This window comes from Balaenoptera borealis (genome assembly GCF_965194805.1).
Source record: "Balaenoptera borealis genome assembly, chromosome: 18".
In the NCBI taxonomy this organism is placed as follows: Eukaryota; Metazoa; Chordata; class Mammalia; order Artiodactyla; family Balaenopteridae; genus Balaenoptera; species Balaenoptera borealis.
The window spans coordinates 75,772,115-75,788,558 of record NC_138877.1 but is presented as its reverse complement, the minus strand read 5'-3'; the positions used below and the strand labels follow the sequence as shown (position 1 = coordinate 75,788,558).

General features: G+C 39.0%; 1 protein-coding gene across 7 annotated transcripts in view; it reads right to left on the bottom strand.

Annotated features, from left to right (window-relative positions):
- Nucleotides 1-14,877, bottom strand: part of TNFSF13B (TNF superfamily member 13b) — an 88,646-nt gene extending 73,769 nt beyond the window's left edge. For 5 of the 7 annotated variants that reach the window (XM_082366255.1, XM_082366256.1, XM_082366261.1 and 2 more), the window contains exons 1-2: nt 3,752-7,782; nt 3,586-3,673 (exon numbers count right to left, since the gene is read on the bottom strand). In XM_082366255.1, the coding sequence (XP_082222381.1) occupies nt 3,586-3,673; nt 3,752-4,081 (418 nt within the window). In that variant the 5' untranslated portion in view covers nt 4,082-7,782. Of the gene's footprint in view, nt 1-3,585; nt 3,674-3,751; nt 7,783-11,605 lie in introns of those variants that run through there. The other 2 variants (XM_082366257.1, XM_082366260.1) reach the window with 2 other exon arrangements.
- Between the last annotated feature and the right edge of the window lie 1,567 nt (nt 14,878-16,444).

Sequence of the window (16,444 nt, the reverse complement as noted above, 5' to 3'; positions counted from 1 at the left end):
CACCACATACTGAAATTTACTTACAAACTGAATATCCACACAATAAAATTGAGATGCCTGGTGAAATTTGGGTTGGATTTATAGAAAAATAAGAATGAGTCACATTCTGGTATGTTACTTAGCAATATTCAGCAGTGAACCTTTTTGACACAGTTATAAAATAATGGCAAACTGATGTTGAGGAGTATATACAGAAAGCAGAGTATTTTAGAAAAAATCTAGAATGATATTATAATTCTGTTAAGTATAAATCCACTGAGTGTACTACTGACGTGGCTTAAAAAAAAAGCTTGAGATCAAATACTATATCATTTACTGAAAATTCTATGTTTTTTAGCAGTTTAACAAGCTATTTGAAAATGCTAAGACTTCTAATAGCAGTAAACCCTTTTTCATTTAACTGTGAAAGAATAGTGAAACCTATGTAAGGAAAACTGTCTTATTGTGAAATTTAAAATTCTGTATTTAACAGAAAACAAAAATCATGGAGTTTCAGACAACCTTCTTGGTATATATATATATATATGCATTAATTTTGGAGTAAGGCTAAACAAAATAAATTTTCCCTGCACAAAAGGATAGTGTCTAAAACAACATTCATGCCAATTTCATTGACCAGGAATAATTGATATTACCTATCACTAAGGTTCTGGTCTTCACACCTTTCATCTGGGATCTATGAATGTTATAAATATATGTAGAGAGAGATTTAGAGATATATATGTACTAAGTATATTTATACAGTATATATATACAATACATATATATACATATATATATACATATATATGTATATATATATACACAAACACCATATATATGCTACATGAGGGTTTATAAAAATCTGAGGCAAACCATGATAATGACCATAGTGACTACATCTGGGCTATGGAAACCGGGTGCATTCTGATTCATTGGTTAGAACTTTCTGCTATTCTCCAAACTTTCTAAAAATTGCAAATTATTTGGGGAAAATTTTTGTCAGTATACAATTTTTGGATGCCCTAGTAACACAAATATGAAAAAATATTCACATGGGAGGAAATTTTAAAATATTAATAGAACATATTTTGGTCAAGTGGGACTCAGGGAGTTATTGATTTCTTACTCAATTCTTTCCTTCTTAAATCTGCTGTAATGAGTCTATATCCTCTTTGGAATGGAAAACTTAGGGTTTATTTTTAATATTAATATTTAGAGGCAGGGGAATACTAGCAGACAAGGTTGAAGAAGACTGAGGCGTCCTCACCTTACTAGACATTGAAGCTCACTTTATTATAAAATTACTTAAAATATTTAATACAGATAAATAGGAAATAAATCAATAAAAAAAAAACAGTCTCAAAATAGATTCAACTATAAATGAGGAACTTAATATAATATAGTAAGCGTTCCAATGCAAATGAGTTAAAAAGAATCATCTAATGAATTTGGCCGAGATATTTAGCAACAGTTTGGAAGGAAAAAGTAAAAGAAGAAAGGGGAAGTTAAGGAAGGAAGGAAGGAAGTTCCTAAGAAAGGAAGTTAGTATGACATGACCTACCAAAATAAACTCCAGGACTAATGGATTAAATACCAAACTACAACACTAAATTAAAAAAATTCAAAATGGCAGAGAAAAGAATAAACTACTTAAGAGATTATGAACAAATATATTTTTAGCTTTGATGTATTACAGAAAATTTAAAAAGTGTATCACATTAAAATATACAGATGCAAAATCTCCATACAAGTTTAAAAAACTGCAAGATATTGTGAAAATATTTATATCAAAATTTTGATAAACAATATGCCTAATGTAGAGTTTATTCAAAATTATTTTAAAATTAGAACAAATGAGGGAAGTCATAAATAAAAATTAGCAGAAGATAAAATTAGAAGTTATCAAAATATGCAGAAAGAAGATAATTCTTATTTGTAAGCAAGCAAAAAATTAAATTTGAGGCACTGCTTTACAACTACTAAACTAGCCAAAATATATTTTTAAAGATAAAATGCTGTAAGAATGTGGAGAACTTGTACACTGCATTTGTGATTGCATACATTTGTAATTCATTTTGAAAACAGTATGGCAACAGGTAGCAAGGGTGCTAAAGATGTTCATCCTCTTTGGCTCAGACATTCCATGTATGGAATTTATATTGAATATATGCATACAATTCCTCAGAAACAAAGAGATCTGCACAAAAATTTTGGCATGTTCCATTCTATCAAAAAAATTGGAAATGATCATGATAAATAATTGTATGATAACATATAAATATGGATGTGTGAGAATTACTTAGAAACAAGGAAAACGTTTATTGTGTAATAAGTGAATACAAAAATATACCCCAGTATATATATACTGTATTTTTTCAGTTATGTAAAAAATATAGATGATAAAACGCAAAATATGAAAATAATCGATGTGTTAAAGTATAGTAAAAATGTGAGTGTTTTCCAGTTTTAAAATGTTTAAACCCAATTGTTTCTGATAATTGGCACAAAGATATGATAACCAGATACAAAATTTACGGTTGTATAAAACGAGGAAGAATTTTTTCCACGAATAAGGCATTTAGTGACAAATAAGTTTACAGAAGGAGCATCCTGTGTGTGTGTGTGTGTGTGTGTGTGCGTGTGCGTGATAGGACACCTATTCTGTCTCTCGTGCACTTCTGTTCAGAAGTACAAATACATGTAAGTAATTACACCTGTTGGGTCTGCCTCACACTCACCGTGAAGATTAAAGGACACACCTCTCCTAGTACAAGCCTGCCTGGCACATTCTAGGCGCTTAAGAAAAGGTTCCTTCAATATAAAAGGGAAACAGCACCAAGGATTTGTTAACTTGCCATATTAGTAAATGCAATGCAAATGCTTCTTTCTCAGCCCTGAAATGAAGGAACTGGAGCCGGCTCACGTCTTGGGAGGCCCCACCAAACCTGAGGTGTCAGGAATGCATACAATTCTGTGGAACACGTGCAGCTGGAAGAAAGGTAGCAATCACCAAGGAACTATTACAAGAAGATTATGAACGTGTGGAGCTCCAGGAAAAGCACACATTAAAGAAAAGCATTAAAATCTGTGTGTGTGTGTGTGTGTGTGTGTGTGTGTGTGTGTGTGTGTGTACACAATAAGCTTTTTTTAAAAAAGCAAGACACCAAATAAAGCACAAACATGCACCTGCTTCCGGGCTGATCTACACGTGGTTTCACAGCGGCTACGCCCCCCAGGAGATGCTGTCTGGCTGCCCTCCTCTGACAAAAGCTCATTCTGCACTGGCACGTGGTGCTTTGCTCCTGCACTGCCAGACGATGCTCCTGACACAGGAGCGAACTACCTATCTGAGGGGAAATGTGGGCCCCTTGCCCCTTTCCTAAAGTGCCGCACAGATAAATACCTCTCCCCGCAAAATCTGCTCACTGTAGGACAAAACGTGCTGTCGGCCTATGACATCGGCCAGGGCTTGGCTTTGCCCTGAAGCCACACCTGGCTGGCATGGTAAGTTTCCAAGTTCCTAGGTCCTGTTTGGCTCCCCTCTCCTCCTCACCTGTGAACTGGGATCCCTGACTCCTAGCCGCTTCTGTGCCCCAAACATACCTGTTTCTTCTGCATCCGGCAGGCCACGCTTACTCCTGCTGCTCTGGCTGGAGTTGCTCTCTCCCGGAGCTGGTAGCGCCAAGCTCCCCTGCCAAGAGAAGAGCCCCCCGTTACTGCCAGGGCGTCTGGGCGCGGGAGCATGGGGCTGGGGCTGCCGCAGCCTCACCTGCAGCGCGGAGGTGGCGGCCGCAGCCTCCCGCAGGGCGGCCCTGGGGGCTGCGGCTCCCGCCTGGGGGGCGCCGGGCAGCTCCCGCAGCTCCGCCCGGAGCCTCCCCAGCTCTGCTTGCAGAGCGGCCACGCGGCACAAGGACAGCACCGTGAGGCAGCAGGACAGCAGGGCCAGCAGCAGCGTCACGGCCAGCAGCTTTCCATCTCTGGAGAAGCGCACAGAGGGGCTTTCCTCCTGGGGGAGGATGGAGACTGTCTCCTTCAGTTTCATTTCGTCTCTGGTCTTAGGGCGAGAAAGGCGTGACCGCTCCCCTGTGGACTCATCCATTTCCCTCCTCGAACTTTGAAGGTTCGGGCCCTCAGAATAAGTGACCACAGAGAGTGGATCATTTCCTGTTATCTGTGTTTGTTGATGTCCTACATTGACTACATGGCCCAGCCCGGCGCTCGCCCTCCGGAGAGTTCTCCTGAATTTTCTTCTCTCTGCCCGGCTGCATCTCTGCCCCTACGGTACGATAGGTCTTCCTGGCATTCGCCCTTCTATGTGATTGCTCAATCAGTCTTCCTCATTTCACTTTCAGTTTTTGTAAGAATTTTAATGGCATCTCAGAACACTCATGCACAAACGGGCCCCTTAAATCTACTGACGGGAAGGACTTGGGGGTTTGGACCAGCACCCTCCGGACAACTTTTAAGATAGAAAGGGGTCTAAGGAGCTCCCCCTCAGGCATTAGGAGAGAACTGGGTCCACTTGGGGCCACGTGGCTTTGTAGGGAAGGGGGAAAAGAACATTAATAAGTTCCTGCTGGTGTGATAAAATTAACGAATGCCAAGGTCAGATAAGCTAAGTACACTAGCATTGAACTGTAGTCAGCTGGAGAGTGATTTATTAACAGTCTCTAAGTGGGAAATAAAATGAAATGTCCTCAGACGAGGCATAAAAGTCCGCTGGGGAGTACTCTCCCCACTATCACCTTAGCAATGTAATAAGAAGAATGTGCCTAAATTTGGGGGACCTATTTAGATCAGGTACGCAGGGGATTCTTTATATGCAGGTGTATGCATTTGGAAAGGGACCCTAAGCCATCCTCTTCCTCCTGGGACTCACTGCTAGAGAGGCAGTCACCCACAGGATGGCCAGTCCCCCGGAGCTGTCCCACCTCTGCTGTCCCCACCTCTGGAGCTGCAAGCCCCTGCTCCGTCTGACACCACTTGGGGGAGAATCGGTCTTAGCTCAGCTCCAGATGCCTGGGTCCCGTCATTAACTGCTCTTTCCCTAAAGCAGCTTATCTGCTCGTCCACATTAGGCCGACTCTGCCCCAATCTAACCTGTATACAAGACGACCCGACTCGACGCAGACAGACTTTAGTTTCAAATCTCTATTGTTGGACATGGCGTGGCTGGTAAGGACACCAATCCCGCCTGTGATTCAGTGTCCTCGTCTGTTGGATGGGGTGATAACTGTCCCTGAGAGCTGTAAGGAGACTTACAGGAATGTAGAACAAGCTACCTTTAAGATGTTCCCATTTTTCATTCATTTCCATTCATTACATTCATTCATCATGTGGAATCTATTTCATTCATTCATTTTATGAACGGAATGTTTCATTTATTCAGTCCATGGAATACTTTTCATTCTTACAAACAGTGCTGCAATAGACGTCTTTGTACCTGTCCCCTGGTCACAGCTGCACACACCTGCTGGAGAAGAGCACCTTGACCAGGTGTCTCTGAGCTCCCTCCCAGGACCGCCTGTTTCATCCTTGTCTCACTAAGTGCGATGTCATCTGCCTTATTCATTTTTACCTCTGGGGATTGTTGTTTTCCCCTTTGCATCTGCAAGTTCCAAGACCTTTCAAAACGACTTAAAAATTTTTTTCTGTTTAAAAAAAGGTTTTAGTGATTCCCGTGGTCTCCCCAGTTAGCTGTTCTCAGGTGGAAGTTGTCTTCTACGAGTGAGAGTGCAGACTCTTTCGTGTAATACAACTCCTTTGTGACAGTCCTTGTTTCCAGATCAATCACGGTAAAACATACTAGATAACATTTCAATTTTTTCAAAAAGGACTAGTTTGGGGATTACTTTCTGACTGAAAGTAATTGAAACTCTCTCAGATCATATGTGTATGCATTCATAGTACCTAAATACAGAGAGAAATAAAAGAGTTCAAGGCGGTGCTAGAAACCAGTTACTCTCTTTTCCACCCTGGACACCTGCAGCCACTGCTTCTTTCTGTGAATGGACATTCTTCCCCTTCTGGCAGGCCACTCCGCTCCGTGTTCTGCTGTAAAAGTTCTGAAGAGAGAGGGAATAACTTGCTTTAGGGAATCACCTTTGCCCTCAGCTGCTCTCCTGGGAGAGCCACTGAGCAGTCTGCCAGCAGCCAGCGTGGAACCAGGAGCTGGTCTTGGACCACCAGCGGGCAGCCCTGGCAGAGGAGGGCTAGTGCCCCCTCGACCAAAGACAGCAGGGCAGCTGGCCCAGACTGGACATGGCCAGGAGATGTCCTCCACAGCCATCACACAACGCGGTTTCTCAGAAGACAGGTAGAAAGCGAAGTGGCATTTATGTGCTCTCGAATTTCTTATTAGAGGAACAAAAGGAAGTTATTACTCCATCAATCAAGGATCTGTTTCCTGCAAAGGAAAGGGTGTGACAATAATTTAACTGAAATTCTGTTCAACAGATAGCAAGCAGTCCATAGTCATTGACTAGCTCACCACATTCACGTTAATTTAGGGCTGGACCTGAGAAACAGTTCTCTTCCGTGGTTCAGCTCCTTGTCACCCACTTCTTTTTCTCAACTGGAGTGTAAACCATTCTCCTGCAACAGAGCTGAAACAAACTGAATAAACAAAGTGAGTCCCATGTTTCCCGTCCCATCTATTCAGGAGAGAGTAGATAGGAACATGGGAGAGTATATTTGAAAAGAACTGAAGTCAGGAGTTTGTCTGATGGATGAAACACAGCATAAAACAAACATCTACTCTGACTGCTTGCTTCTTGTAGTGACAACCTCAAAAAGATTCAGAAAGCTTAATTTTAAACTTCTGGCTTAACAATCCTATGAAGAATTAGCTGGTTTGAGAAATCTGTCCTTTACCCATTTCTTTGAGGAAAAAAGTGTCTTTCATGAGGATTTGGACAACTCAAGCATGGAGACAGCAGCTCTTCTAGAAATGCGTATGAACCTAAAAATAGATCTAGGTGAAGCTGGCTTCCTCAGGTGCTCAGAATATGGAAAATGGCTTGATGCAAATAACTATTAATTTCAGAAAAAATATTAATATTATTAATTATTAATTTCAGAAAAAATCATGTTGTTTTCTTGTAGAAATATATACATGCAGTCAGTTGCTATTATAATTATAGTGAAACTTGAGTTGGAAGGCCAAGTGCTAATCGCTCTGTGAAACTGAACCAGGAAGTAAGGGTGTGATTTTAAACATAGACAACACTGGTCATTTCTTATACAAAAAATAATGTCAGCGCCTGCGATGTTGCTTTCTATTTCTTAATAGTTATATTCAAATGAGGTGTATGTATTTACTGGAGCTTAATTTTTGTCCGTTTTGGAAAAAAATCCGCTAAGAATTCAGTTTCATTTGTGCATTGTCCTCAATGTGTAGTGTAACTGCTTTCAGATTTAATTCTCTTGAGTGTTTATTTAAGTGTGTGTTTTTAAGACATTTCTGTTTAATACTATTTTCAATTAAAGTGCAATTTAGTTTGTTATTCTTTACCTTTATAATACGAGAATATTTTCATTAGTATTAAGATGAATATGTGGCAGTCCATGTGACCATCTATCTATTTCATATACGTCAACTAATTTTTCTATTTTACATGCATGACACAGACAGTACACATTGACACAGAGGGGCACTCAAATAATACCTGGTCAGATTTGACCATCTCAGAAATGTTGGGAGAAAGGATTAATTCTATCCACGCAGGGAACATTACTTATGAAATTCTGTCTTTAAAAACGAATAAAGCAGAGTTTGCAAACATTTTTCAATTTCAATTTTATATTTTAATTTTAATCCTATTTGAAATTTTGCTTATTAAATGTGAGAAGTAGAATGATGGGGGTGAGATGTACGGCCTCTGAAGTCAGACACATCTGTATGCCCGATTTTGTTTTACCCTCCTAACAGACTCTTTCCTGCCCCAAATCCAGAAACTGATCTTGTTTAGATAGCCATTTTGCTGGGATGCTGACCCACTGCAAGCTTCCATTCTAATCACTGCAACGCAGTCCTGGTGATTTCATCCGCATCAGCATTGATTGCTAAGAGTGGACGGATAAGAGAGGTTTCTAACAATCAGATGGGAGAGGCGGTCTCTTTGGGGGCTCATGAGAAAGCGTTCATCTTCTTTAAAGAGAAACCCAAGAAAAAGACATCCCTCCTGCACTGCCAGATGTTCACATATGACAACACAGAACTGTGCTGGCCACCCACCAACTGCTGTGCTGTCCAGGCCGACAGGTGGAGGGTAGGAAGAAAACCTGGGTCTCTAACTGCACTACTGTGCTGCTGAATTAATCAGCTCCTCGTGTTCCCTATTTGGGGATGTTTTACACTGAGTAATACTTGTGCCTTATGCTTTAAGCCAATTCGAGACAAGATTAGATGTTAATGGATCCCAAAACATCCTAACTAATTCTGCTAGCTTGAGGATATTTATATTCCTACAACCAAAAAACTTTGTGTTTCGAATGTTCTTCCAGAATTTTTCCAAATGTCTTCATGTTAAAAATTACAATGTAAAGAGAAATTTTTGTTTTATATTCCATCTAGCATTTATTGCTGGAAAAACTAGCTCATTCATTAAGAAGAATCTTATTTCCATTTCTACTATAAAGTTACTTTTTGATAACTTCAATTATTTAGTAGAATTAGGAAACTTAAGAAAACAACATCTTTAAAAGTGTTATTCTGTGGAGATGTATTGAAGGGATCTGTCTTTTCTATGTGGACCCAGAATAAATTCAGTCACCTCTTCAGAAAGGGAAATAGGAAATCAGAATTGTGGGTCACCATGTAAGGAGGGAATCACCTCGAATTAAAGAAAAACCAAAGGAAGCCCAGCGTATTCTGAGAAAAATGCAGCCTGAATCCATTTTTCTTCTCCTTCATACAGGCTCTGAGTTATCCATCTTTCTTGAGCCAAACTACAGAGGAACCCAGAGGCAGCTGGATGTTGGGCTCTGACAGGTCTTAGACAAAGAAAAATGATGTGAGGCTTCTTCCCCCAAAGCAAGGTTAGGTACAGTATTGAATCTGGGACTGGAGTCTCAGTGGGTCTTTGAATAAATGGCAGAGCAGAAATCTGTGGGCCCAGGCAGTGGGGGCCATCAGCCCCCCATGAGTGTGCCAGCTGTCCTTGACCTGGAGAGGGCATGGAGGAACCAGATGAGTGGAGGTATTCCTCCCGTCCCTGGAGCTGGGACAATGTAAGGGGTGAGAGGAAACGAAAGCCTCCCCAACGCCCATGTCTCATCTGTAGACGGCAAGCTTCTCTGCCGGCACCAGGCTGGCTTATCCGGATGGAGAGGACTTGGTTTCCCAGCAGCTAAGCGAGTAAAGAAAACTGATGATAGGATGCTTAGGAGAGGTGAACAGGCACAGAAGGAAAGAGAAACAGGAATCCTCTCGCGAACATGCAAAACAGAGGCGACAATTTGAGTTCTAAAAATGAATAGAAAATTCAACTGCAGGAAGTTTTCTTAGAAACTAAAAAAGATCCTCATCATTTTCCAATGAAACAGTTTAATAGACGAATTAGAAAGGAAAGGATGGTCACTTTTGAGCTCTGAATTACTGGCCTGCTGGCTTAAGTGGAAGTAAAACCTCAAAACACAGAGTAGAGACCTAACATGTACAACACAGGAGATGTTAGGGGCAGGGGGGTGGGCGATAGATTAAAAGACAATGATTTAAAAGCTTGTAGAAAGAAAATACCTTTCTTAATCTATGAAGGACCTCAAACTGCAGTTTGAAAGTTCTCACCAAGTGGAAACTCAGAAAAGTAGACCCAAGCAAGACCTGATGAAATTCCTGAAAGTAGCAAAATGTGTGGGATATTCAGTTTGTGAGATGCATTTAAATCTATTTTTATGATGAAAATGACAGTTTCAATTGCATATTTTAGAAAAGAAGAATTAAAAAAGTGAATATAGTTCACACGGTCCTAAAAAAAATTAAAGTAAAAGCAAATTAAGCTTAAAGATAAAGAAATATAAAAAGAAGAGAAGAAGTTAATGAAATAGATAGCAAGCGACCACGCAATAGAGAGGATAAAGAAAATTGGTTATTTGGAATGGCAAAATGAATAATTTGGGGGAAGACAGATCGAAGAAAAAAAGGAAAGCACAAAGTTGCACTAACAAATGAAAAAGGGGACATTTCTAGAGCTATTACAGATGCTAAAAAGAAAGTAACAAATGAACAAATTTTTGCAGTAATAATAAGGGGGAATGGGAGTTTACATACATTTCTATATTGTGTACAAGGAAAATGAAATAATAAAGCAGGGAAGGTGGTTGCCAGATGAAGGGCAGTCAACATTTAGTTCTTCTTTAATGTTCTAGGTGCTAGAAAGAAAGAAAAATTGAAAACTCCTGCTTCATGGAGCTTAAATTCTATTGTATGAGATCATCCATTTTGAACAATTTCAAATTTCATTTGATAGATTTATGCAAAATAGTTTCTTCTCTGGTTTTCCATTTCAATTTTAATCTGTGGCTCTCTCTCTTTTTCAAAAATTGTCTACTTGTGATTTCTCCCTTTATTTCATGGGAGGATAGCCAAAACTTGTTTGTTTTGTTATTGTTGTTTAAGTAATCAACAGATGGTTTTACTTACTATCTTTGTGATTTGCCTCATTCTACTTGTCTTAAGTTTATTTTGTTGTTCTTTGTTCTAACTTCTTCAGTGGAATGCTTTAAGCATTCATTTCCTTTCTTACTTGATCTCAATATATAGTCTATTAAATTTCCTATGAGCATTGCTGAGTGAAATTAAATCCTATTTGATAAGCAACGTTTTTATCATTAATATTTTAAAGAAAATCTGACAATTTGGTTTGGATTCCTACTTTGACTCAAAAAGTCATTTTAAGAGGTATTTATTAATTTGTTTTAATTTTTCAAGCATTTTTTCCATTGTCTTACTAATTTCTACTCATTGCATTATAATTTTCTTTTACTATTTCTATTTACAAAATTTAGTTAGAGTTTCTTTGTAGATTAATAATACTGTCATTTGTGTGACTATAACACAGGCACTTGAAAATAAGGTACAACCTTATTAATTTTATTATTTAAATCTTCAATATCTTTTTTTGTTTTAATATGGTCTGTCACAGACTAATGGAGATCAACTAAAGTCTCCTACAACTAGTGTTTTTTCTATGTATTTCCCGTTGTTTCTCCTTCGGTTTTAACTTTACAATTACTGATGTTATATTATTTATTATATTATTTAGCATAAGGATATTCAAAAGAGAGGGTGATGCTTACTCATGTCTATTAAAAAGAGATTTTTTTCCCCAAATGTACAAGGAACACTTACAAAATTTAACTAATGACTCAAAAAAAGTAGAGTTTTTTACAGGCTGCTGTGATGGATAGTTTGCAAAGACTGTGAGAACAAACCCTCTGGAGGAAACCCATTTGCAAAGTGACTCTGTATTCTGTCAAAAGGTTCTCTAGTTTCTTGCCCCTGAATCTGAGCTGAGCTTGTGAGTTGCTTTGACCAGTAGGATATGGCAGATATGACTGAGTTCCAGCTTCCACTCTCTTGGACTGCTTCCCTGAGACCACCGTGTAAGAAAGTCAATCTCACCTCTACTGGGGAATGAGAAGACACATGAAGAGGCACCAAACTGCCCAGCCAAGAGCCAGCATCTGCTGCCACATGTGTGAGTGAGGTCATCTCGAACATTCCAGCCCAGCCAGGCTGCCAGGGACCTGCAGCCACAAGAGAGAACTGAGGTGGGAAGCCCACAGAATCACCAAAGTAACAAATCATCACTTTTATAAGCCACTAAGTTAGGGTGGTTTGTTACTTAGCAACAGATAACTGAAATATCACATTCATTGGTTGTAGTTAATAAAAGTAGAAATCATTACGAAAGGTCAAAGAGTTGTCTACTTGAAAATGTAACAATACATTCACAAACTGTGAAGCAAAAAGGTATGGAAAACTGAAGTTAGAAACTACCCAGAAAGCAAGGCGAAGGAAAGCAATTTATATACTAAAACAGCAAAGGCAATACTCATTAATAAAATTATGGCATTGAAAACAAAGCTATGATCAAAACATATGATATTCAAAGGAATCAAATGCTTATCTGAAGAAATCAGAAAAGGAATAAAATAAGGCAAAATAATCCAGGAAATGAAAACTAGTAAAGATAATGAACATTGATGATTAATTGTTAATTACGATTGCTAGTTAGAATGTGAGTAAAGGGTACTCTTTCAAAAATATAAAATAATAAAGTTGTTTTGGAAACGAATCTGGCAATACCTAGTAACAACGAAAACACATAGACACTTCAGCTCAACAATCTTACTGGTGAAAATCTATCCGTGAGAGGAAAAAACAGTAGAAAATTGCAAACATATAAAGTCTCAGGTAAAATTAAATTCCATTATGTTTAGTCCTCTATTGGAAATCTGCAACTTCTCTTCTTGTGTTTTCCTGCTACTCAAAATATAAACATAAAGACTCTCTTAATCTCAGATTGTTTTATTACCAAGTCTGATTGCTCAACAGAAATATAATTTTATAGGAAAATTTGCAAAAGCTGTATTAGATAATCGTGAAGTATCATAAAACATGTCTAATATGTCAGAGTTCATAAATTGCATTTATTGTTAATTACATCTGAATGCACTGCATTTAAAATGAATTTGCTGATTTTTGTCTATTCCTTTTAAATATAAGCCTCTTTGTTCTACCACTGGTATAAAAATAAGAGGGTGATTTCCAGAATTTTAACCAAAAGCATAATCTGTTATCTCACAGCTACAGCTGTTTACATATTTTAAACTAAATAATGAGTTTCTATTAGTTTCAAAAATTAAACACGATCCAGACCCATGTTCGTATTTCCACACTCAAGAGAAGTGATCACGATGCAATACAAAATTCACGTGAAATTTTCACTATCACTTATCAGCCAGCAGTATTAGTAATAATTAACCAAGGATAACAAGTCAAATAAAATAAAGTATAAACTGGGCTCTGCTGGTGACTATTAAACTCCTTCAGTATTTTAGAACACTAATCTTAAATCATTAACTGTAGACATTTTTTGAGGTTTTTTAACTGAGGTAAAATTGGCATATGACATTATGTTATTTCAGGTGTATAGCATAATTCAATCTTTGTGTGCGCTACAAAGTGATCACCACAGTAAGTCTAGTTAACATCTGTTACTATACAACTGATCCCCTTCACCCACCCTCCCCAAGCCCCTTCCCCTCTGATAACCACCAATCTGCTCTCTGTATCTGAGTTTTGTTTTGTTTTGTTTGTCTGTTTGTTTTTTATATTCCACATGTAAGTGAAATCAAACAGTATTTGTCTTTATTGGTCTGACTTATCACACTTAGCATAATACCCTCAAGGTCCATCCATGTTGTCACAAATGGCAAGATTTCCCCCTTTCTCATGGGTGAGTAGTATTCTACTGTATATGTACCACATCTTTTCGATTTAAAAAAAATTGTGTTAAAATACACGTAACATAAAATTTACCACCTTACCTTTTTTTAAGTTGAAGTGTAGTTGATTTACAATGCTGTGTTAGTTTCCAGTGTACAGCAAAGTGATTCAGTTATATCTATATACATATTCTTTTTCAGATTCTTTTCCATTATGGTTTATTACAGAATACTGAATATAGTTCCCTGAGCTATACAGTAGGTCCTTGTTGTTTATCTATTTTATATATAGTCGTTTGTATCCACCTTACCCTTTTGAAGTCACTTTTCAACTTCTCTTTAATATGGTTGACTTTTTTTTTAATAAATTTATTTATTTTTTAATTTATTTTTGGCTGCGTTGGGTCTTTGTTGCTGCACGTGGGCTTTTCTCTAGTTGCGGCGAGTGGGGGCTACACTTCGTTGAGGTGCGTGGGCTTCTCATTGCAGTGGCTTCTCTCTTTGCAGAGCACGGGCTCTAGGCACATGGGCTTCAGTAGTTGTGGCATGCGGGCTCAGTAGTTGTGGCACACAGGCTTAATTGCTCCGCGGCATGTGGGATCTTCCTGGACCAGGGATCAAACCTGTGTCCCCTGCATTGGCAGGCAGATTCTTAACCACTGTGCCACCAGGGAAGTCCCAATATTGTTAAGTTTTGAATTTATAATCCTCACCCCATCCCAGATAAGGAAAGGTATCTCATTTGGGGAAACTTCCGTATGTCATGGATTTGCAACACGAAGAGGACTGTAGGAGGCACTGTACACATCATCTTAGGCTCCAGAAGGTGGCAGTGCGTGGCGGACAAAGCCCCAGTCAGCACTCAGAAAATCTGCGTCCTGATTACAGTTGTGTGACTAGGTCTGGTCCCTTCACCCTTGGGTTTCATCTCATTCCTCTGTGGAAGGATATTCACTTCTCTTTCAGGTCTCTTCCACTCTCATCAGTACAGAGAAAGGCATTTTGATTCCCAGGACTGTCCTTTACCTACAGTGCCTCCTGTGGCCCTAGATTTTTTTTTTTTTTCAAATTGTGGTTTAAAAACACATATCATAAAATTTACCATCTTAACAACTTTTAGGGTACAATTCAGTAGTGTTAAGTGCATTTACCCTGTTGTGCAACCATCACCACCATCTTTCTCCAGAACTCTTTCATCTTGCAAAAATGAACGTCCATACTCGTTGAACTAAGAACTCCCTTTCCCCTCCCCCAGGCCCTGGTCACCACCATTCCACTTTCTATCTCAATAATTTTGACTACTCCAGATACTCATATAGGTGGAATCATACAATATTTGTCTTTCTGTGACTGGCTTATTTCACTTAGCATTATGTCCTCAAGGTTCATCCATGGGATGGCATGTGTCAGAATTCCCTTCCTTTTCAGTGCTGAATAATATTCCAATGTACATATGTTTGCCTGTGTTAGTAATGTAGGTAGCCCTCATCCAATCCATCGAAGGTCTGAAGAAAACAAAGAGGCTGACTTTCCCTTGAGTAAGAATGAACTCCTCCTGCCTGTTAAGGGGGACATGTGTCTTTTCCTGCCTCAAGACTTGAACTGAAACACTGGCTCTTCCGGGGTATTGAGCCTGCTAACTTTCATAGTGGAACCTACAATATCAGATCCCCTGGTTCTCAGGACTTCAGACCTGTACTGGAATATGTATGTATGTATGTGTGTGTGTGTGTGTGTGTGTGTATACACACACACACATACTGGAATACATGTATATTTACACATCCTGTTGGTTCTGGAAAACACTGATTAATATAATACCACATTTTGTTTATCCATTCATCCATCCGATGACGGATGATAATCAACTTGGGTTTCTCAGTGATCAGTTTGGGTTGCTTCCACATCTTAGCTACTGTGAATAATGCTGCTATGAATATGAGTGTGCAAAATCTCTTTGAGATCCTGCTTTCAATACCTTTGGACAAATACACAGAAGTGGAGTTGCTGAATCATATGTTAATTCTATTTTTAATTTTTTGCGGAACCTCCATACTGTTTTCTGTAGCGGCTGCACCCATTTTATTGATACATGTCCATCAAAGTGCTCAAGGGTTCCAGTTTCTCCACATCCCTGCCAATACTTCTTATTGTCTGTTTTTTGATAGTAGCCATCCAACAGAAGTGAAGTGATATGTCATTGTGGATTTGATTTCCATTTCCCTGATTAGTGATGAACAATGGACATTTTTTAAAGGTCTTTAAAGTTTACTTTAAAAAATAACACAAATGCTAACTTATTTACAATGTGAAATAAAATTATAGACAGTTCTTGTGCGTTGACTGGCACATCTTCTCAAATAGGCTTGTAAAGAAAACCTCCATCTTCCTCCTATGTATCTTTTTTTCCTTTTTTTTAATTTAGTTTTCTGTTTGTTTTATCTTTCTATGCATCTTTTTACCGTCACACCACTACCAATCTCTCAACTCTTCTGACACCAAATGTGTGGGCGCTTCTCTGTGAGGCCGGCTGGCTGTCCTACAGTTTAATTCAATTCTGACACATCTATCTGGAGTTCGTCTCAGGTTCCACAGGCTGAGGGCTCAGTCCCACAAGACTAACTCCAGCCCACTTCAGATGGCAACCACAAGTCCAGGCTGTCACTGTGCTTCTGATAGACTGGTTATAAATCAGAGGAACCCACAACCCGATCCTTGGGTTCGATTAATTTGCCCACAGAACTCAAGAAAATGGTTTAATTAGTGTTTACCAATTTGTTATAAAAGGATACGATAAAGGGTACATATGAACACCCAGACAGAAGAGGTATGGGGGAAGCGGTGCCTTGCTTCCACACCCCCTCCAGGATGCCATGCTCCCAGCACCTCCAGGCGGTCACCAACCCCACACTTCTGGAACTTTTCTGAAAGCTTCACTAGGCATGATTGCCCATTAACTCCAGCTCCAGCCCCATCTCTGGAGAATGAAAAGTGGGGCCGAAAATTCCAA